This window comes from Myxine glutinosa, chromosome 1 (assembly GCF_964187855.1).
Source record: "Myxine glutinosa chromosome 1, kmMyxGlut1.1, whole genome shotgun sequence".
In the NCBI taxonomy this organism is placed as follows: domain Eukaryota; kingdom Metazoa; phylum Chordata; class Myxini; order Myxiniformes; family Myxinidae; genus Myxine; species Myxine glutinosa.
In genome coordinates, this window is record NC_136261.1 from 56,780,762 (window position 1) to 56,804,811 (window position 24,050).

General features: G+C 44.6%; 2 protein-coding genes across 3 annotated transcripts in view; both read right to left on the minus strand.

Moving 5' to 3' along the window:
- Window positions 1-24,050, minus strand: part of MED8 (mediator complex subunit 8) — a 313,799-nt gene that overhangs the window by 244,761 nt on the left and 44,988 nt on the right. The gene's annotated exons all lie outside the window — the stretch shown is intronic.
- Window positions 1-24,050, minus strand: part of LOC137424305 (receptor-type tyrosine-protein phosphatase delta) — a 413,851-nt gene that overhangs the window by 131,586 nt on the left and 258,215 nt on the right. Inside the window, exons 21-23 of the mRNA XM_078772183.1 lie at window positions 23,178-23,265; window positions 19,822-20,019; window positions 448-611 (exon numbers count right to left, since the gene is read on the minus strand). Of these exons, the coding sequence (XP_078628309.1) occupies window positions 448-611; window positions 19,822-20,019; window positions 23,178-23,265 (450 nt within the window). The remainder of the gene's footprint in view (window positions 1-447; window positions 612-19,821; window positions 20,020-23,177; window positions 23,266-24,050) is intronic.

A 24,050-nucleotide genomic window follows, 5' to 3' on the forward strand; every position in this document is an offset into this window, starting at 1 on the left:
TCAGTGTTATTGCATTAACGAGTAATCATAAGTGCACTTTGGGTTGGCACGATAGCTCAAGGTTGCCATATTCGCCTTTGAGCTGTCTGGCCTTGGTTCAATTACCAACCCGACTATAAGATGTCACCCTGCTTTTTTTTTACAGGCAGAGTATTGTATCGCTGAGTGCGCTGTCCACTTGGAGGCATGCTAATCTGGGAACCCTTCAAGCAATGACTGCTAGTGCATGCTAAAGATTCCCAGGTGTCTTTCACAAAGAGCAATTATCACCTTACCATAGCCAAATTCCAAGTTATAAATTGCTGCCATGATCTACAGAAGGCACTGTATGAGTGGCGGCACAGCCATGGTCCCAGAAATGTTGCGTCCAGCAGCCAGGCCCTGCATATGAATGAATGAATGGGTGCACAGCTTTTGTATCGAGACCACAAATGGCACAAAGCATACCTCTTGTAGAGCAAGATGGCGATAACGATGATGATGATGATAATGACAGCAAGCACAGGGCCTACTACCCATGCCAGGCCTTCGCCAGCACCACTGCCCTGGGCCCCATGACCAACATGAGGGAAACCCACAATCTCGGAGTACTGACTTGTTACATAAAGTGACTGTGCACACAGAAACACAAGGAAATAATACAAATAATCATTATTAATGATAATCATCTTCATACTAATCTTCAGTATAAAATAAATAAAAATGCAGTTGAAGGCCTGTGGCCCTCCTGGAACACTGATCACAGATCACCTTTTTAAATATTGATCCTGAAGCATATTTGCTTCTTCCACAACTCTTGCTGCCTGCCAGCAAATGCCAAATCATCTAATCGAACAACTCCTCCATGTTACTCTTGGAAATATTGATGCATCTTGAAAATGCATTTTTCAACAAAAAATGCATCTTGAAAATCGCAATCATCAACTGGAATTCTTCAATAGGAATGGAAAGAAGGCCAAGGGAGGAGGGTCTAAAGAATTTGAGTTGAAGAGCACTGAGAAATGTTGTTATCCAGGCTTTAGATTGTGGGCCAGCATGTCATGAAAACAATTTTTCTTGACCAGGTTTAATAATTAGTTGCACTGTATTGAAACAAAGGGTTGTTCAAACACCATAGAAGCATTAATAGTACATTTTAAGGAAGTCTGATATGTGCATACTTAATAATGCAGCAATGCACAAAAGTAAGCTGGAGGCAAAAATATTTTTCATATACAGTCGGGTCCTGCTATTCGCAGTTCCGCTATTCGTGGGTTCCGCGTATTCGCGGGTGATAAAATGCGACCTCGCAGGGGCAGATCCAGGGTGGGGGGGGGGGGTTGCAGGGGGTGCGCACCCCCCCCCCCTCTGCAACGCAACGGCATGGATGTGCCGGAGGCATACTCTATGATTCACGACAAGAAGGACGCGCTCACTCAACTACGGTCAAATGCTGAAACTGAATTCTCTCTGTGGTTCGATCACGCTAAGGCCATGATAGAATCTGTCGGAGGTGACGTCACAATGCCGAGAGTTGTAAAACGACAAATCCATCGTCCAAACACCGCCGCCAATACTCCCTTGCTCTTCTACCTCAGAAACATGTCCATTCCATTTCTCGACCACCTGAGCCAGGAAATGGACACCCGATTCTGTGCTGAAAATCGTGAAGGTGGTGATCTGTTTCTGCTGATGCCATCTGCAATAATCGCCGATACCTGCGACATTCCAGCCCGACATCAGAAGCTGTTGCGTTGGAAAAACGACATGGAACATCCCGGAGGACTGATAGATGAGCTTAGAGACTGGCAGATGTTTTGGAGAAGGAAGCCCAACAACAGCTTCCAAGCACATTCATGGATTGTTTCTGCGCAGCAGATGGAGACGAATTTCCATCCATCAAAGTCCTACTCCATATTGGCTGCACCCTCCCTGTAGGCTCCTGTGAGGCCGAACGCTCATTTTCTTGCCTGCGTCGTCTGAAGACCGACCTAAGATATTCCATGGGAGAAAGTCGGATGGCATCTCTGGCCCTCATGAACATCCACCATGACTTCACCATATCCCCACATGATGTTTGTGACATTTTCATTCGGAAACACAAGCGCCGTCTATTCCAAAATAGCTTAATTTACGAGTAATAAAATAATTCACATTCCGCTGTCCTATCTGATCTCTTTTGTGGGGAGAACCCCCTGCCTTGAGCTTCACAACCTGGGCGCATGGCGGTGCCGGGCTTTGTTGGGAGAACCCCCTGCCTTGAGCTTCACAACCTGGGCGCATGGCGGTGCCGGGCTTTGTGGGGAGAACCCCCTGCCTTGAGCTTCACAACCTGGGCGCATGGCTGTGCCGGGCTTTGTTGGGAGAACCCCCCGCCTTGAGCTTCATAACCTGGGCGCATGGCGGTGCCGGGCTTTGTTGGGAGAACCCCCTGCCTTGAGCTTCACAACCTGGGCGCATGGCTGTGCCGGGCTTTGTTGGGAGAACCCCCCGCCTTGAGCTTCACAACCTGGGCGCATGGTGGTGCCGGGCTTTGTTGGGAGAACCCCCTGCCTTGAGCTTCACAACCTGGGCGCATGGCGGTGCCGGGCTTTGTTGGGAGAACCCCCTGCCTTGAGCTTCACAACCTGGGCGCATGGCGGTGCCGGGCTTTGTTGGGAGAACCCCCTGCCTTGAGCTTCACAACCTGGGCGCATGGCGGTGCCGGGCTTTGTTGGGAGAACCCCCCGCCTTGAGCTTCACAACCTGGGCGCATGGCGGTGCCGGGCTTTGTTGGGAGAACCCCCTGCCTTGAGCTTCACAACCTGGGCGCATGGCGGTGCCGGGCTTTGACCAGCACACAGTCTGTCATCGCCATCATTTCACACTGTGGGAGTGCACAGGTCTTTTATAACTACGAGTGAGCCCGTTGGTCCAAATGGACCAAATTTTCATCGGCTTTCATGGTCTTGCAGCATACCTGCCTGCTACAGTGATTGAGTTGGAATAAATGCTTTGTAAAATATTATCATTGTTTTTGTTATTTATTTAGTAATGAGAATGGCATGCCATGGAAGGACCTATAAGCTGCTCTATACACCTTGACATGGCGTGCGTTTAGAAACATGGGAATTCTTCTGGATTCTTTGTAGTTAATTAGCCTAATTAACTCAGGAGATCATAACGATCATTTCGCAAGAACTACACAAATCAGAAATTCCATATCAGAAAGCTCCAGTAGAACTACGCAAAAACATGCCGCAAGCATGCACAGACACACACACACACACACACACACACACACACACACACACACACACACACACACACACACACACACACACAAACAAACAAACAAACAAACACACACACACACACATACACGCACACACACACAATTCATCAATTTATAGCAGAAGGAACAGCTGGGCAAGTCGTTTCACCAGTTCCTCTATCTGACCATTAGTCATCGCGAATCTGTTGAACTGTTGGAGCAGGGAAGAACACAAGGAGCTGCAGAAACTTCCAAGAATGCACGAAATGGCGTTTCTGACGATCAATTTTTTAAAATTTCCTGGGGGAGGACCCCCAGACCCCCATTCACTCAGCGCTATAGTTTCATGCACACCGCTAGTTTTTTAATTCCTGGATTCGCCCCTGACCTGTTTCTCTATTCGCAGAAAAGTGTCCAGTGAATTCGTGGTTTTTTTTTTTTTTTTTCTATTCGCAGCCGTGTTCCGCAAATTAGCAGTTTTTCAGGGGCGCAAATTTTTTTTTATCCCGAGCGGCGAGCATGACCTGCTCCTGCGTTTGCTGCCGTGTGTTTCGCGTTTTCATCGCTTTCGCAAGATATCCCATTATGCACACTGTGAATCGCTTCACCTGATATTCCACCTTTCACAGGTAAAGAATGTTTCGTGGGATATCCCACCATTCCGTTCACACTGTAAACAGCTTCACGTGATATTCCACCGTTCACAGGTAGGCATTGCTTCGCGGCATATCCCACCAGCTGCATACGCCAAACAGTTCAATCTTGGTTTCATCAGACCACAGAATCTTGTTTCTCACAGTCTGAGAGTCCTTATGTGCTTTTTTGCAAACACCAAACGGGCTTTCATGTGTCTTTCACTGAGGAGAGGCTTCCGTCTGGCCACTCTGCCATAAAGGCCAGATCGGTGGAGTGTTGCAGTGATGGTTGTCCTTCTGGAAGTTTCTCCCATCTCCACACAGGATCTCTGGAGCTCAGCCAGAGTGGCCATCGGGTTCTTGGTCACCTCTCTTACCACGGCCCTTCTCCCCCGATTGCTCAGTTTGGCTGGGCGGCCAGCACGAGGAAGACTCCTGGTTGTTCCAAACTTCTTCCATTTAAGAATTATGGAGGCCACTGTGCTATTGGGAACCTTCAATGCAGCAGAATTTTTTTTTGTAGGCTTCCCCAGATCTGTGCCTCGACACAATCCTGTCTCTGAGCTCTGCAGGCAGTTCCTTCGACCTCATGGCTTGGTTTTTGCTCTGATATGCATTGTCAGCTGTGAGACCTTATATAGATATGTGTGTGCCTTTCCAAATCATGTCCAATCAATTGAATTTACCACAGGTGGACTCCAATCAAGGTGTAGAAACATCTCAAAGATGATCAAGAGAAATGGGATGCACCTGAGCTAAATTTCACGTGTCATAGCAAAGGGTATGAATACTTAATGATGTCAACGTGATATTTCAGGTTCTTCTTTTTAATAAATTTTCAAAACTTTCTAAAATCCTGTTTTCTCTTTGTCATTATGGGGTATTGAGTGTAGATTGATGAGGGAAAAAATGAATTTAAACGATTTCAGCATAAGGCTGCAACATAACAAAATGTGAATAAAGTGAAGGGGTCTGAATACTTTCTGAATGCACTGTCTATTAGTTCAATTAGCTGTCTCCCTTTTCCCCATTGAAAAAATGGCTCGGCATTCATTCGCTGATTTTCATCGACATTCGTGGGTTTTGCCTCGCAATTTCCGGGACGTTCATCGACATTCACGGATTATCGTCGACATTCTCAGGATTTGCCTCACCACCATTTGTGGATTTTGCCTCACCATTCGCAGTTTGGTCCTCTGTATTCGTGGAGTTTTGCGACTTGGGAACCTATCTCCCCTTTTTCCATTGAAACAATACCCCCCTATTCGCAGGTTTCGTTATTCGCGGATTTTCCAGGAACGTATCCCCCACAAATAGCGGGGTCCGACTGTAATTGGTGTTTATTAAAACAAATTTATTTTATGAGTTTATAAAATAAACAGTTTGGCAAAATCGACACTAGGGAGGAAAGGACCTGTCAGAGAAGGCACATACTGTTACGTGTTACCTCCCCAAACTCCAGTTGCAGTGCCCCTCAGAGCCTCGAGTGGGAACACGGCAGAAAGATTTGTTATTCTGAGTGTTCTAATAAACCATGGTAAAACCACATCAATGCAATTGTGTAGAACAAAATCAGTAATTGTATTAAGAACTCTCACGAAATAATAACACTCTTAAGAAATAATAACACTCTTAAAGAAAGTACCATTGAAATATAATTTGCATCTCATGAACAATACATATGATGGTACTATCATTCCTCAATGCTCTCAAAGAAATAAACTCACGATACGCCAAACGTGAGTGGAATGTAACAATTCCAAAGTCCGTGCACAAATCTCCACGTTGGGCGAAGGTCGAAGTCGTGCAGAACGGCAAGAACAACAGGCAGGTATCGGCGCGGCTGCAGACGATGAGTTACGAGGTGTGAGGTCGGGCCGATGGCGGCACGGTAATGATCCCCTAAAATGTGAGTGCAATCCATGCCCCACGTCTATCAACGATTAAGCCGATATGGAAACCAACGGCGATCAACACGAAGAGGTCGATATGGGAATCAAGCCGATATGGGAACCAACGGCGATCAACACGAAGAGGTCGATATGGGAATTAAGCCGATATGGGAACCAAGCGATCCACACGATGATGTCGATATGGGAATCCCAATGACAAAACACTATGCACCAGGTGGACGGCCTCCTCGAGGAAAAATGGATGATCGGCCTGTAATGGAGGCGCTTGCTTTCCCGCCAACAATAGTTCACGCTTGGTACCAAAACCTGAGACGCAGGTTTAATTGCATTCGCAATATGAGATGATGTCGGGGGCAATCCCTTTCACGGGAAGCCTCAATTAATTCGCGAGCAATAGAGGAAGTCCACTCACAGCCTCGATGCGACTCATGGCTGTCTCTTTTCCATGCCGATTCCTCTCCTCTTCCCTCTTCCGGTTTCTTTGCCGTGTTTTTCTTTTTCCTCCACAAACATTTATTTTTACCTTTACTAACGTAATCTCCATTTCACACAAAAATCTTAACAACAATATTACCTGAAACTAAAAATCCGACAAGTATATAATAACAACAAAGGCGGGAGTGATGAATCCGTAACAATACAAACAAACTATATCATCAGAATGCTTAGATGGATGGGAGGTAGTCAAAAGTAGCAAAAAAAATCAATACACATAATATATATAAATAATTGGAAGAAATAAACAAGTTACAGACGTAGCTTCAAGATGATCGATCTTTTATTTTCAGACACGCGGCCAAATAAGCCTCTTTCTCAGTCTTTCTCGTGTTCAATGAAAGTGTTTGATTGTGGGGGCCAGGTAGTTGGTCCGTCTCGGCCAATCCAGCAACCTGGAATTTTTTCATTCAGGATGGCTCAAACAACTGAGGTCCAATGAGGGGAAGCGCCGTCCTGTTGATAAATGATATCGGATTGCATGTCTTCAATTTGTGGGAAGGCGAATTCTTCCAACATGTTCATGCAAATTGTTGAGGCTACTGCATTCCATCAAGCTGGAAAAAAAAACGGTTAAAAAAAATACTGGTAAAAATGGACCCACAGTGGTCATGAAGAAGGCCACACCACACATTGACCTTTGGAGTTTGGACTGTCGTGTACATGTTCAATGACCATATGGTGGGTTTGAGAGCTCCAGATCCTCACATTGTGCTGGTTGACCTTCCCCAATACATAAAAGCAAGCTTCCTATGTGAACATGACCTTTTTCAGGTAATCTTCATCATCCTCTATGCGAATGAGCATGTCCAAAGCAAACAAATAGCGTTTGGGTCCATCATATGGTTTGGGTTCCTGCAGAATCTGCACCTTATAGGCATAAAGCTTCAGTCTTTTATGCAAAATCCTGTGTACACTGGTGGTTGGTAGTGCCAGTTCTCTGGATGCGCATCGGATAGATTTTGTGGGACTTTGTTGAAATGATTCACACACTCGTTCAACGTCTGCTGCACTTGTGCTTGGTTGACCTGTACTTTTCTGTTTCTGACAACTTCCAGTCTCCTTAAACCTCTTGTATCACTGATACTACTCCGCAGTGGTGGATTCCTTCCATACCTTGCACAAAAATTATTCTGACCTTGCGTGCCGGATCTTGCCTCGATGAACCATTCAACGCACTGAGCTTTCTCCTGGGGAGTAGCCATTTTATTTTATATTAAACCACGAAACCTGAAAATAAAGAAAACATTCTGAGTTTCTGTATCATATAAAACAAAGGGTATTGTTGTATCATTTGTGGTAGTAAATAAATTAACAACCAAAGTTGTCCAGGTCTTTTTCGAGCACCATGTATATTGTTCATCGATGATAATTTTATAAGCTGGTGTGGTAATTGGGTGTGATCTCGACAAATGCCTTGTAGGGTTTGACCAGTTCACTCCAGGGAGGAGCTTCCACTCAACGCTATCATGGGGACCTACTCCTATTGAGTGGTCCGGTTTTATTAATTTGTATTCTGGCCCTTCGGGGTTAAGATGTGTGTGATTGACCATGTACTTCAGCTTTTGGGCTGAGTATGCTAATGGGACAGTCTTGTTGGACTGTGCACTTTGGCCGTGGGGTCCTGCTTCTTCTTTCATCCGTGTACTCGAAGTCCTGCTTCTTCTTCCTTCCGTGTACTCAACGTCCTGCTTCTTCTTCCTTCCATCTGTAAGGACTGGCTCTTTGATAGTTACTAGCATGACTCGGCACGCTCCTCACGCCTCACCACACGTCGTTTCAGAGGGGTAGGCATCTTTGACCATTTCCGTATCTTTTGGGTTTCATGGTGTTTTGGTTCTTCAGGGCTATTTGGGTCTTCAGGGTCTTTTGGATCCTCTGGGCCTTTAAGGGTATTTTGGGTCTTTGAGGTGTTTTGGGTCTTCAGGGTCTTTGGTGTCTTCAGAGGCTTTTGGGTCTTCAGGGTCTATGGTGTCTTTTGGGTCCTCGGGGTCTTCAGGGGCTTTTGGGTCTTCAGGTTCTTTTGGTTATTATTGGTCTTTAAGGGTCTTTGGGTCTTTTTGGGTCTTCGGGGTCTTTTGGGTCTTCCGGATATTTTTGGTCTTCAGGGTCTTTTGGGTATTTTGGGTCTTCGAGGTCTTTGGGGTATTTTGGGTCTTTTTGGTCTTCGGGGTCTTTTGTGTCTTCAGGGGTGTTTTGGGTCTTCAGGGTGTTTTGGGTCTTCGGGGTGTTTTGGGTCTTCGGGTGTTTTGGGTCTTCGGGTTGTCTTGGGGCTTCGGTGTGTTTTGGGTCTTCAGGGTGTTTTGGGTCTTCAGGGTGTTTTGGGTCTTCGGGGTGTTTTGGGTCTTTGGGGTGTTTTGGGTGTTCGTGGTGTTTTGGGTCTTCAGGGTGTTTTGGGTCTTCGGGGTGTTTTGGGTCTTCTGGTGTTTTGGGTCTTCAGGGTGCTTTGGGTCTTTGGGGTGTCTTGGGTCTTCGGGTATTCAGAGTCTTTGGGTATTCAGGGTCTTTGGGTATTCAGGGTCTTTGGATATTCAGGGTATTTTTGAGCCTCAGGGCCTTGAAGGGTATTTTTGGTCTTTGGGGTCTTTGGGGGTCTTCAGGGTATTTTGGGTCTTCAGGGGTCTTGGTGGTCTGAAGAGTCTTGGGGGATTTAAAGGGCAATCAAAGGTCTGAGGGGTCTCAGCAGTCTTAATGCAATTAAGAGGGTTAATTAAGAGGGTGGTAATTTTATTTGACGAAGAAGAAGACGTTTACATCGCATATGGACATACATACATAGTGACATACATAACCATATACGTTTGCTCTATTATAATAAGATTTATAATTAGAGAGGTTATAGGGATGAGGTCATTAGACACCTGTATGCATGTCTTTCTTCCTGTCTGGCTATAAAACATGAGATGGTGATAAGCTGCTATCTAGAGGGCCTGAAGGCAAAGTAGGAAGAACTCAGGGAGGAAATTCCAAGGACAATAATATTAGTAGATGAAAGAGTGGAGGTGAGCCGAGGGCCAATCCAATTTGGAGATATGTTTTGCCGAAGATTGATTGTGACTTATGGGAAGGCCAAGGGTACGATTGTTAGTAGATAAAAAAGGAAAGTGAAAAAAACCTTGCATTTTGAAGGGCTGGAGATAGATTTCTGCTTTTAGGTGGGATTTAAACCTTGTTCTGTCTAACAATTTCATTTAATCTTGTCTGTGTAATAATTACCTAATAGGTGCATGGCATACAGTTAAAGAATACCGTCCTCATATTGAGATGAATTTGTGGGGTGATTGTGCCGTTAGCAAGATAATGGGGTCAATTTCATCTTGTACTGTATTAATATGTTTAACGTATTCCATTACTAGGCATCACTGAGGTGTTTCTGATTGTAAAAGCTGCCGAGCGAATACCAATTTCATATGCTTGCGAGTGCGCAAAAATATGATCGGAATAAGTCTATTGATAATAATGTGAAAAAGTTTTCCTTGGATTAAAATAATCGGTCGAATAAAGGGAGTTGTTTTGAAAATAATAGAATAATTAAGGTAAATAAAATGTTAGGATAGCATGTGCAATGTTTTTTATATTTTATTCCACAAACAGTTATCAGGACATCAAGAGAAATTAACAAATAAACAAGAAGACGTCATGCAGAGCACGATACTTGCAAAATCCATCCCTCCCCTCTCCCCCCCCCCCCCCCACACCCTCCCACCCTCCCCAAAAGGTTGCCGAGCTTGGGCGACCAGAACTTGGTACCACAGTCTCACATGCAATGCATCAAATTGTCTATTTCATGAAGATTAAAAATTGACGATCTTAAGATGAAAATTGATATTAGAAGTTTGACCTTGCGTTGACCTTTGACCTTTTGACATCAAAAATAGTTGGTTTCCCAATTTAGTGAGACACTATTTAATTGCTGTTTAATCCAAGTCAATCGGACGGAAATTGATGGTCAGTTGAAAATTGATGATTTTGGAAGTTTGACCTTGAGTTGACCTTTGACCTTTTGACCTCTAAAATAGTTTTTCCCTAAGTTAGTGACAATATGCAAATGTTGTTCAATTTTCAAGTCAATCGGATGAAAATGGCAAGTTTAGAAATTTGACCTCAAAATGACCCTTGACCTCAAAATAATTTGGCCTCTTCCTTTTGACCAACTCTACCATCTGGTGAAGTTTTGTGAAGATCGGTTTAAAATTGTGACCTGGAGGCGCCTGACAGACAAACAGTAAAACAGACAAACAAACAGACAAATGAAAAATCACTCATAGAGTGACATGTTGTTACATATTTATGTGAATGTATGTGAATTACCATTCAGGTCTTTGCTTATCCGTGTGTAGTATATTAAGGGTTGTTGTGATTGGAGGGTCAGGAGCCCTTCTGAACAAGTGGCCGGAAACGGAAGTGACCGGAAACGGAAGAGGAAAAGACACGAGGAAAAAAGGACGAGTATTATTCTTCCTCGCCCCGCTCCGACAAAAGGTGGGATCGACCTTGCGCTGCGTGGAACAGCGGCGTTCCGAAGCCTGTCTGGCGAGAGGAATTACCGGGACGTGTACCTGCCCGGTGGAGACGTCAAGTTGACGTGGGGCCGTGCATCGACCCCGCGTCTGGCATTGTTCGCGGCACCGTCCAAACAGACGCGTGCGGGTCGCACGTTGGGGCCTAACGCGCCTTGCAAGCGGCGTGGGGTTTGGCTTGCTCTACCGTATCTGCTTCGCGTGGCCACGAGGGGCTGCAGCCACGGTGCCTGGTACGATACCTGCCCGGTGGAAACACGTCCACCCGGGGTTCGTTCAACCGCCCGAGTGCGGCGACGGCGACCATCATCTTGGTCAGGAGGGGCCCAGAGACACTGTGCGGGATCGAGACCAAAAGGGTGTCGTGAGTACTCACCGGGACACACATGTATAAGATGGCCATCTTAATCATAGGGAATTGATTGTGGATTGAGAATTGTTGAGGGTTGTGTATTATTGATTGCTCGGGGAAGATCTCCGTGGTTGTGTCATTGAAATATTGTGGATGGTTGTGTATTGTTGATTGCTCGGGGAAAATCTCCGTGGTTGTGTCATTGAAATTGTATGGTATCATTGCCATTGAAATATATCCTTGAACGTCAGGTGTCTCTTGGGTGAAATTCATATGGATTGCGTGGCGAAAGCGCATATATAATACAGCTTTCTGGCGAAGTTCCTCTCACGGTCCGGGGGTCACTGAGACCAGGTATTCACCGAGGGGACCACGTAACAGAATTGGGGGCTCGTCCAAATTACGATTTGCGGTTTCGCAATTGGGTCTACGTCCGGGATTTAAAATTGTATAAAATAATAAAATAATAATTTTTTTATTAATTAAAATTTATTAATTAATTATTAATTGGTAAAAAATTTTTGAGAAATTGGGGTAAAGTCTTGGGTGAAGGTTAACAGGGGTTAACGATAGGCACCATGGCGTTTGTGGCACAGAACTTTGGGGTAACCCCGAGTGAGGCACAGTTCCGAGCGTTGCTAAAGTCGGACCTCTTGAAATTGGCCAAACATTTTAACTTGGAGGTCCGAACTAATTTGAGGAAGGCAGAGTTGCAGGCCACGGTGATACAATCTATGGTGGGATTAGGAACATGGGACGAGTTAGCCTGGGAGTGGCTACCCGAAGAACCAGAAGACGTTGAGCTCCGGAAACTGGAGTTGCAATTACGGAGCCAGGAACGGATCAAAGAAGAAGAAAGGAAAGCAGAAGAGAGGAGAGAAGAGAAACAAGCAGAGGAAAGGAGAGTGGAACGAGAACTCCAGGAAAGGTTAAAAGAAGAAGAAAGGAAAGCAGAAAAGGAAAGAGCAGAAGAAGAAAGGAAAGCGGAAGCGAGGAGAGAAGAGAAACAAGCAGAGGAAAGGAGAGTGGAACGAGAACTCCAGGAAAGGTTAGCAGAAGAAGAAAGGAAAGCAGAAGCGAGGAGAGAAGAGAAACAAGCAGAGGAAAGGAGAGTGGAACGAGAACTCCAGGAAAGGTTAGAAGGGAGAAAAGCAGAGGAGAGGAGAGCTGCAAGGGACCTCGAAGCAGAGGAGAGAAAAGCGGAAAGGGAATTAAAGGAACGTGACATGGAGCTTCAGCAAGAAATCAAATTCAAGGAGCTGGAGTTAATGAGAGAACGGGGAGAGGCACCACCCTTGCTGACGGGGTCGACACCTAACCAGAAAACCTGGGATGTGGGCAGACATGTGAGGCTGGTTCCACCGTTCAGTGAAAAAGAAGTCGCGAAATTTTTTCCACACTTTGAGAAAGTGGCTCGACAATTAAACTGGCCGGAGGAGGCCTGGACCATACTCGTGCAAAGTGTGCTGGTGGGGAAAGCTCAGGAAATTTATTCGGCGCTACCAATGGACCAATGTGCAGATTATGAGGTACTGAAGAAGCACATCCTCAAGGCCTATGAGTTGGTTCCGGAAGCGTACAGGCAAAAATTCAGGAATGCCAGGAAGAGGGAGAGTGAGACCCATGTGGAGTTTGCCAGAGTGAAAGAAAACATGTTTGATCGGTGGTGTGAGTCAAAAGGAGTCGGGAAAGACTTCGAGACATTGCGGGACTTGATCCTGGTGGAGGAATTCCAGCAGTGTGTCCACGAGGACATCAAAGTGTACCTGCAGGAAAAGAAGGTACCAAAGTTGTGGGACGCAGCCACCATGGCAGATGATTATGCCTTAACCCACCGAATAGGGGTCCACGAACCTAACTCCTCGCCTAGATCTCCGCAGGGGAGGTGGGGAACAGCAGGTGCGGAGAACGACCATACATGGCGGCGGCCTCGAGATGATTATGGGGACAACTATGATACCCCACCGGTTCGAAATCAGAGGGATGCGGGCCCAAGACAAACTTATAGTTCGGGGGGCCCGAGGCAGACCCCGAGTTTTTCCTCCGGGCCTACTTGCGCGTTTTGCAAGAAACATGGACACTTGATGTCCAGTTGTTACCTCATGAAAAGGGACAACCCAGAGCGGAGTCCGACTATTACAACTCCGAATGCGATGGCTAGCGTAAGAAATCGCCATCAAAAGGGTTACCAACCATTTATTTCAGAGGGGTTTGTGTCACTGGATGGAGCCTCGACTAACCGGAGACCGGTTAGGATATTGAGGGACACAGGGGCCCATCAATCTTTAATGCTTGAAGGCATTTTGCCATGGTCCGAGGAGACGGCAACGGGGGATAGTGTTCGTTTACAGGGGATCGGGGGCGGTGTTAGTGCTCCCCTTCATGTCATCCATTTGGAGTCCGATTTGGTGTCAGGGCCGGTCACCGTCGGTTTACAAGCCACGCTTCCTGTAGAGGGTGTATCTGTGGTTATCGGGAATGATTTGGCCGGGGGTCAAGTTTATGGTAACCCGAGGGTTGGGAAAGAGCCCAGCAGGGAAAATAACACCACACCAGCTCGGGAGGGCGACAAAAGTACCAAGTTATTTGTAGGGGGACTGAACTTCAAAACAGAGGAAGAAGTTCTGACCTCTGTCTTCAACAGATATGGGCCGCTGGTGGAAGTGCGGTTGGTAAGAGACTGGGAAACGCAACAGTCAAGAGGGTTCGGCTTTGTCACGTTTGCCAGCACAAAAGACGCCAGAGAGGCAGAGAAGAATTGGAATGGCAAGGATTTGGAGGGTCGGACCATAACAGTAGGGAAGGCATTTCGTAGGCGTCGAGAGGTCTACAGGAGAGGACAACTGGGCGGTAGTTTTGGTGGTGGCCACAATCAAAATTATTATGGAGGCTCCCTGAGTTACGGCCGCTCCCGAAGGAAGGATTGGCAAAGTAGTGGCCGAGAAGGAGACCGCTATTCATGGGACTACAGGGACCAGTGGTCCCACCCTAATTATTAGGGAAGTTCTGAGAAGTTGAAGCACTGAAGGCGGCGGAGCCGCCGAGCCAAGATTCCTACACGAATTAACCGTGAACGCCGTTCCTAAAGGCGTCCATGTAGTGAACTTTCATGCACGGACTAACCGTGAACTCCACGTTCCTCAAGGCGCCCATGTAGAGAACTTTCCTGCACGGACTAACCGTGAACTCCGCGTTCCTAAAGGCATCCATGTAGTGAATACTCGGCTTGGCCTCCCAGAAAAGTGCTATCGAGTGGCTTAACTTTGGATCTTTGATCAACCCCTTAACCTTCATTCACAAGAAACTGGCGGTCAAAGTCAGAGGGTCAGGAGATGGAGTTTGATTTGGCAGGGACAACGTCGTTGCTGGTGCTTAGTCCAGAGTGAGTAATCTGGAGGGGTTGTGGTGAAATTTTGGTTGCTTTATTTTTAAGTGATAACTGTGCCCGGGGGCAACTGATAATGTGGGGGGGGGGGGTTGAGTTATCTGGTTTGGTTCTCCAAATTGGCCGGCAAAGAAAGTTTTCGCTGGGTTCAAACTTTCTTTCTTGAAGGGGGGGAGTGTTACATATTTATGTGAATGTATGTGAATTACCATTCAGGTCTTTGCTTATCCGTGTGTAGTAAATTAAGGGTTGTTGTGATTGGAGGGTCAGGAGCCCTTCTGAACAAGTGGCCGGAAACGGAAGTGACCGGAAACGGAAGAGGAAAAGACACGAGGAAAAAAGGACGAGTATTATTCTTCCTCGCCCCGCTCCGACAAAAGGTGGGATCGACCTTGCGCTGCGTGGAACAGCGGCGTTCCGAAGCCTGTCTGGCGAGAGGAATTACCGGGACGTGTACCTGCCCGGTGGAGACGTCAAGTTGACGTGGGGCCGTGCATCGACCCCGCGTCTGGCATTGTTCGCGGCACCGTCCAAACAGACGCGTGCGGGTCGCACGTTGGGGCCTAACGTGCCTTGCAAGCGGCGTGGGGTTTGGCTTGCTCTACCGTATCCGCTTCGCGTGGCCACGAGGGGCTGCAGCCACGGTGCCTGGTACGATACCTGCCCGGTGGAAACACGTCCACCCGGGGTTCGTTCAACCGCCCGAGTGCGGCGACGGCGACCATCATCTTGGTCAGGAGGGGCCCAGAGACACTGTGCGGGATCGAGACCAAAAGGGTGTCGTGAGTACTCACCGGGACACACATGTATAAGATGGCCATCTTAATCATAGGGAATTGATTGTGGATTGAGAATTGTTGAGGGTTGTGTATTATTGATTGCTCGGGGAAGATCTCCGTGGTTGTGTCATTGAAATATTGTGGATGGTTGTGTATTGTTGATTGCTCGGGGAAAATCTCCGTGGTTGTGTCATTGAAATTGTATGGTATCATTGCCATTGAAATATATCCTTGAACGTCAGGTGTCTCTTGGGTGAAATTCATATGGATTGCGTGGCGAAAGCGCATATATAATACAGCTTTCTGGCGAAGTTCCTCTCACGGTCCGGGGGTCACTGAGACCAGGTATTCACCGAGGGGACCACGTAACACATGTGGAAAAGAGAACAAAGTAGAATGTCACTCAGTAGAGCATCCTTTTTACCGCACAAATAATTGGTGGTTGAATTCTGTGACCTGATATGCAAATAGTCTTCGAATTTAAAGTTAATCAGATAAAAATTGTCAAACTTAGAAATTTGGCCTATGTTGACCTTTTGGCCTATCTTGATCTCAAAAATAGTGGTTTGTGAATTCAGTTAACTGATATGAAAATCCTCTTCAAGTTTCAAGTTAATCAGATGAAAATTGAGGATTTTAGAAATTTGAAAATGTTGTTGACCTATGTTGACCTTTTGACCTTAAAAATAAATGGGATTTTGTCGGACCATAAACTCTACCATTTGGTGAAGTTTCGTGAAGATCGGTTTAAAATTGTGACCTGTACGCAAGTGCAAGTATAAGTGAGCAGACAGACAAACACACAAACACACACACACAAACCAGCGTGATCAACATACTTGTCAAAAAAACGTTTTTTTTGCCAAGTAACAAACAGAATAACGCACAAGACCAACCGATACACTTCAGAAATCTTTGATTTTGCAAGTAATAAAAGAAACAAGAGTGTAGGGAATCTGAAGGAAGTATCAAAATGGACGATAGTTTTAAAGTATTTTGAAAGTTGATGTGTTAAAGTCGCAAATCTGTTCGGGTCGCTCATGTACTTATAATGATCATTCTGGATGTTCCCAGCAGGAGGTGAAGCACAATGAGTACGAGGTTTATCTTGTCGACCGAAACTTTAATGTAACAACAAGCATTGTCATCTCATTATTGTCACCTTGACGTTGGCGAATTTCCTGATGGTCCAATCTGGAAGAATTGTGACAAACCATTTATTCCCAACCAGTTGGACACGGAAGCACATCAGAAACACAGCACATGGCCAGGTCACATCAGCAGACATGTCTCGACTGTCAGAATCCTGCCATGTCTCTTGGATGCAAGTTCGGCCCCGAAGGCATTGCCCAGGCCTACATGCTAGCCTGTCGGCCTGAGAACCTCATTATAGATAGTATTGAGTGGTTGAAGTGACAGCACAAGGTACCTACGCTTCTTTACAGAACCACATGCAGTTATTGAAGTTATTTATTCAATATTTATTATTGTTATTTTGAAGTTATTAAAGTTATTGAACTAACTAAAGTTATTAAACGAATTAAACTTAAACTAATTAAACTTAATTAATTATTTACTTAATAACTTAATTACTTAATAACTTAAACTAACTTATTAATAACATAATTAATTAAATATTAAGTTAATTAATAACTTAGTTAATTAAGAACTAATTAAAGTTAGTTAAAGCATTTGAAGTTATTTGGTATGGAAGAATTGAAGTTATTGAAGTTTCGCTTTATTTTGGTTTATAGAGTCAAGGCTCATGGAAGAGCTAAAGCAGGACGCTGAATATAACAATAGGAATAGTAGAGAGAGGGAGGGAAGCACCAACAGCAGGGTAGAAGGACAAAAATATAGGGACACTTGGCCCAATAATGGGCGTGGGAGGATGCGTGGGCTGGGCAAGATGGATGCAGAAGCAAACTCTCAGAAAAGAAAAACTGGAAATTTGGAAGGAGGTGGACTTGGGGATGGAGAGAATGGAGTTAACGAGGTTTTAAAAAAATCCTGCTTTTGGATGGTGTATGATCTGGGATGGTGGTGAATAGCTGTCCTGAAGACCTGGAGGAAGAATGAGATTGAAGAGGATGTGGAAGTTGGTTTCACAGGTGGGGGAAAAAAAGAGGAACGAATGAGAGGAGGTGAGCAGGGATTCTGGATTTTGGGAGTTTCAATGGAAGGGGGTTGATGGTGGCCCACGTGGACCCTGCAGATGCCAAAGGGGAGTGATGGGGGATGGCGGGACAACGAATGGAAAGAGCAGAGGGTGCAAGACCAGCAAGGAGGCTGTTCTTGAAACCATAAACAAATGCTCATGAAACAACTAGGCCTACATGATCTTGAGTAATAATACTCTGATTCTTCTCGCTCAAAACACCCGAATTCACCGATTTATTGTCCCTTGTGACTTTTCAAAGGACTATCTTTGCAATCCCCTTCTCACGTTCACAGTGATAGAAAATCCAGCTTACTGTTCAATCGTTCTTCCTTCCCTCGATGGCCGACTCAATAACTTCCTGCTGTCCTAATTCTTATCACTCTCTTTGCTACAAAGAGGCAAAGTCACCTGTCAAAACTCCTTATGGGACCGAACCTCATTTCCTGCCCAAACTTTTTTCCTCTGCCTGACCTCTTATCCCACTCATCAATCCAATTATTCTGCAATCTCCCCTGCCCCCGATTTTAGGACACGTGAGCCGATGCCGTCAGGTTCAACTGCAGAATTAGAGTCGAGGGTTGCCAGAAACTTCTCCACATTATCAGGTGCAAAAGTTGGGTATTGCAGGCCCACCTCCCATTGGAACTCCTGCCCATGTCACCGCCACCCTCCCATACCTTCTTTGTTATCTTATCTCACATTCTATTAACCCTTTGAGCCTCGCCGTTTACTCATAAAATTTAAAAAACAACATTTTAATCCGAGAATATTCCAGAATGATTCTTTGAATAACGGCAAAGGCCTGAGTTGGGATCAAATTTTCACGAAAACACACGTAGCCTAGTCATGTTGGGAGTGTGTGTGGAACTTTGGTGTTCCCATTTAAACACTTGCTTCATACTCCGGCACCAGTTTAAACATAACACTGTGATACGTCTATTTTCCCTTTCCCTTAATATACATGGTATATAACATTTGCTGACAACCTCAGGGACTGTTTCCATCTATCAAAAGCATATCTGACTATGATTCGATCATGAATCTGGGATTCAATCGGTAAATGATGCAACCAGCACAACAATTGTGAGGCGAGGCTGTGCCACTGATGCAGTGCCCTCTCAGATTTGGGCAGGAAGTTCGAAATGGGATACGGTGCGGTGCACAATGGTCTGGATTTTTAACCATCCACAATGTGAATGGCAGCAGATGGGACAGCCGGCTTGATGTCTCCTCCAAAGGGTGACGTACTCTTTTGTGCAACACCTTACCTTCAAAGCACCAGGATAATAGTCTACAATAAGATGGGGGAATTGAGGCAAAACTCGACAGCTTAAAGACGAGTTCGCTTATGCCTCGAAGCAATTACGTCAGCCTCAGGCAATGAACTGGGGGAACAATCAATCATAAGTATCAAAGCCTCATTAAACCACCAACTGCATTTGTACAATATTTTATACCATGATTGTGAGCTTTGTTTGACAGTGCAATTTTCCATTTTTTGTGGACAAATAATAAATAATAAAAAAATCAAAATCAATGAATGATAAATCAGGACATGACGTAATTAATAAAGGACTTTTGAAATGAAATACGAATGCTAAGGAGGCCTTTCACACATGTGGTGTGAGTGTGTGTGTGTGTGTGTGTGTGTGTGTGTATGTGTGGATGTGTGTGTGTGTTTACAGTGACTTGGTTTGGCTCACAGGGAACTTTTAACCTGCCGTTGCTCGTGTGAAATCTGTGATTGAAATAGTCTATGAAACATAATTTTGAGCATTTATATGAGAGGCAGTTTCAGAATGGTTAACCATAATTTTTGTGCTACTGGTTGCAAATTGGGCTCGGCAAAATAGAGGAATACGATAAATATCCATGGATGAGAGGTCTTGAATTCCAAGCATTTCCTTTTAATACGAGACAGGCGGCGGATGCACGTCCACGCTCACGCATACACTTCCCCATTTACCAATAGATGCAAAAATGGAGTACAATATCTCTAGTGGCCTTAGAACCAACCAAAAAAATTGGCTTCGGAACCAAACAAAAATATATATTTATAACAACCCTCACAGCTCCCACCCGTCTGCCCCCTCCCTCCCAACATGATCAATAGTAAATATAATTTTAAGATTGATTTAAATCCTACTGGTGCCAGTGGATTCACAAACCTCACATATCACTTCCCTTTCAATCTTTTGGGTTACACCATTTCAAAAGCCCTGTACGTAGTATTCAATATATCTCATCCAGAAATTCCACCTTAATTTTCTAAAGGAGGAAATGTTTACCAAATTAGGTTTCAACGATTTTATCAAATTGCAAAATGTGACCGAGAACCACAAGTCTCACCGTATCTTTCACAGTTAGTCGGGCGACCAGGAAAAAGACATAGTCCCGTCCACTGATGAGTGGTGGATTCATGAGGCCACCATACTTGAAGCCATCTCCGACAGTGATCCGGTCAGGAAGAACTTTAAAGTGTGCTGTCGCATAAGCACCAGGCCAAGCAAGGTTGGAGGGTCCCCCAGGCTGAGACGGAGGTAAAATCTGGAGGTCCGGTTGGGAAGAGAGGTTTCACGGAAATCAAGTTTGAAATGGAGATGTATTTTTTTTTGGGCTTCAGGTTTTATTATTTTACATGACGGCTGAGAAGAGGAAAACCTTACTGGTGCTGGTGTTGCATTAATGTTAGATGAGAGAAAGGTCTTACACCTCGCCTCCACTAGCACAGCTAAGTAAGTCATTTCTGTGTCGGGTTACATACTGTAGGTCTCCATTTGCTGGAATCGTGCAAAACTAACCGCATAGACACACATGTCGGAACAGCAAGGCATGTGTTACACGTATGATGGCATCGTAGCTGTGCCGTCATAATTTGTACGTTGAAATTTAATCTTTTTTGTGTTTTTTTTTTTGCGTTTTGATGATGGTGCCCATGCTTATAGACCACTGAAAAAGAATGATCATTTATTTTGCCCACCACATGCTACCAAGTTCTCTATATTGCCATGATAGGCCTTTGAGTGCAAAATGTCTGAGCTAAACATTAGAGACTCTGCACTGTCCAGTCAATAATATCACAAAAAATTAGGTCTCTGAAGCATCGGCAGCATGTACTGCCTGGATTGATTACAAAAGGGCCGTACACAAAATCTTTTTTTTAGAATTTTTTTTGACACCCACTCCCCTCGTGATGCTCGGTCACGTTTGCCTGACCCTACCGTAAAAATTACATGACTCCCTAAATGAGAACAATGTCACATTTTAAAATCAAGATGAGGTTCCATTCGGCAAGTTATTAATTTATTTATCTTTAATTGGTGGCGTCCGACAGCTCAGCCATTGAGAACCATCCAAATTAAATAAAATTAACTTCTCGATGAACCTCCTACTTTCTCCTTTTCAGAAACGTCCTCTCGTAGATTCAAATTCATGATTTGAACAGCATCTCAGTCATTTGTGGACGAATTCAACCGAAAGCAAGGTCGTTATAACTTGACATGTTCTGTGATGGCGAAGGGAAATACAAGACTACTGTGCCCATGAATAAGATGGCGTCACATGACTGTGGTTCTGACACCCTTCCCCATGACACTACAACGCTCCGGGAAACATCTCCCCCACATACCCCAGATCAAGTGCCGCATATTGTAGTGCACGGTCCCAAATGCATTCAATTACCCCAAAAAAAAACACCATATGTAGGTTTTCAGCAATTCATGCATGATTAATTACCAATAACAAATTTTCTTTTCTCAATATCTTTTACAAATGTGTTATTTTGATTTGTGCACATTTTCATGGCCATGATGGTGTTTTAACTGTTGCAGCAGCTACTTATTCCCTCTGGTTGATTCCTCTTCCCCTGTCAAAATGCACAAGTCTGTAACTAAAGTGTTGGAAGCACAGGTTGTGGCCATTGGTGCACAGGAATTATCATTATGACAATTAATATGGAACTCTTGCCCACGTCCTATTAAAATTCCCATCAAGAGAATAATAGTGACTTTTGGTTTGAGTTATTGCTTTGTTGATATCTAACCGGAGATCTAAAGAACACCTTCAACTTGTATACTGATTTTGAGAGACACAAAAGAAAAAAAAACATGCGTCATCAAAATGGCAAAGTTGGTAAACAGAGCACTCTGAGATGTGACGTCACTATTCCCCAATGCTTGGTAATTGTTTGTCTGAAATCAAGTCCGGTGTTGTCCTATGTATTTTTGCACGTGTGAGTGGTTTGTGCTTCAGCTCTTCATGAGTTTTTGACCCTGTAGAAAAAAAAGCAGCAGCTCCTGCAACAACAACTTGTGCAACAACCACTAATATTATCCTAAAATAAAGGATAATATAAGAGGTTGTTACACCATAGCATCATTAAAACAAGTCAGACAATCCAAACAGCAAACATCTATTCCAAAAACAAACTTACATTTCCAACATTGTTCAATAATTATGATGAAGACAATTAATTCACATTTGCTAATAGATTGACAGACCGACGATGCTTGGATGGCACGCATGGGTACACACACACACACACACACACACACACACACACACACACACACACACACACACACACACACACACACACACACACACACACAAACAAACAAACAAACACACACACACACACACACACACACACACACACACACACCAAGACCAGGGAGAGCTCCATTCCACCTTCCGAAACCCGCATTTGGAGATAACCAACGAACGACACACACACACACACACACACACACACACACACACACACACACACACACACACACACACACACACCAAGACCAGGGAGAGCTCCATTCCACCTTCCGAAACCCGCATTTGGAGATAACCAACGAACGACACACACACACACACACACACACACAGACACACACACACACACACACACACACACACACACACACACACACACACACACACACACACACACACACACACACACACCAAGACCAGGGAGAGCTCCATTCCACCTTCCGAAACCCCCATTTGGAGATAACCAACGAACGACACACACACACACACACACACACACACACACACACACACACACACACACACACACACACACACACACCCGTTCATGTTTACCTCCGCCACCAAAGGTGGACGGCGGTTAAATTTTCACCTCTGTCTGTGAGCAGGATATCTCAAAACGTTGTGGAGGGATTCGGATTAAACCTGCCGGGCAGGTTGTGCTTGTGACGGGGACTATTATATTCGATTTTGCTGTGGATCCGAATCCAGATATGATAATTTTTTTAATTCTTCAAGTGATTCTTCATCATTGAGAGATGGGGCCGAAAACGACATGTAGCACGATATTTCAAAACGTTGTGGACGAATTGTGACAAAACAAGGTGGATGAGCTGGTTAGGTGACAAGAAGAAGCCGATTAGATATTGGTTCAGGTCTGGATCCAGATTCAGCCCATCATTGGGATACAAAATGTAAAATGTTCAGCCTTGCGGAGGTATGTTCTTCACCGAGTGCGCTTTAGTTATAAATGTCATAGACTGAACTTTATTAAGAAAAAGCATAGACAAGCATATTGAATCGTGCAACTTTGCTAATGGAGATATTGTTTTTATATAGTCTGAGGTGGTGGCATGATTCGGTGAGAGTAGTTTGTTGCCAGAGATTATTCATGAACATACGGCTCTTATCAGGTCAAGTACGGGCATAAAAGGTACCTGCTGCAGGGGCATATGATCTGGAGAACTCCAAGGAATCTCCCTCCCTCCATGGATCTCCAGAGGTATTACAACCAGAAAGAATGAACTGGAGAAAGGTAAAAGAAATCATAAAGTCAAAGAGCTAAGTGTGGTGAGAGAATTCCTATGACATGTTATACCGTTACAAGGTTTGCTGTACACATCGTCAAATTAAGCTTTTCTGGTCCTGTGACAGACCACGACTAAGTTGCACACACATTGACTCTGGTGGATTGTGCTGCGTTCGTTTTTTATTTCGCCAACAATGGAGTTACGATGTTTGCTTCGATTGTTTGAGATATTAAACCAAATCTGCCGTTAAATGCTCAAAGGAAATTCTGAATAAAGCGTCTAAAATAAAGTCAGAGCAGCTTCGTCATGGCATTGCAGACAAATGTCTGATAAGTAAGAAATAATTGTACCCATTATGTTTGCATTTTTCATGTGAGATGTCATGCTACTGTGTGAATATCAAGTCAAAGGTGAGTCTGATAACTCTGAGCTAAGTGGAGTGTTCAAAATGTTCCCAAAATGAGATACAATTGTCCAAGAAATGCCAAAGTACAAAAAAACCCATAAACACGGGTAAAAACCCATAAAAAACCCATAAGAAGTACACTTAATTACAGACTTAGCATTTAATATGGAATATTTTTTTTTCTTGACTTGGGTTTACTTTCTGAACTGAGTATATCAATCTGGTGAGTTTATTTTAGCCTTCGGTGATGTCTTTGTTGAAAGAACCATGTCACTGATTGTCTTTCGCAGCAAGAAGTCAATAACAGTATTATATCACAGGTGGCATGACAAAATGTAAGGACAGGTACATTTGACGATTGGCTTCACAATCGG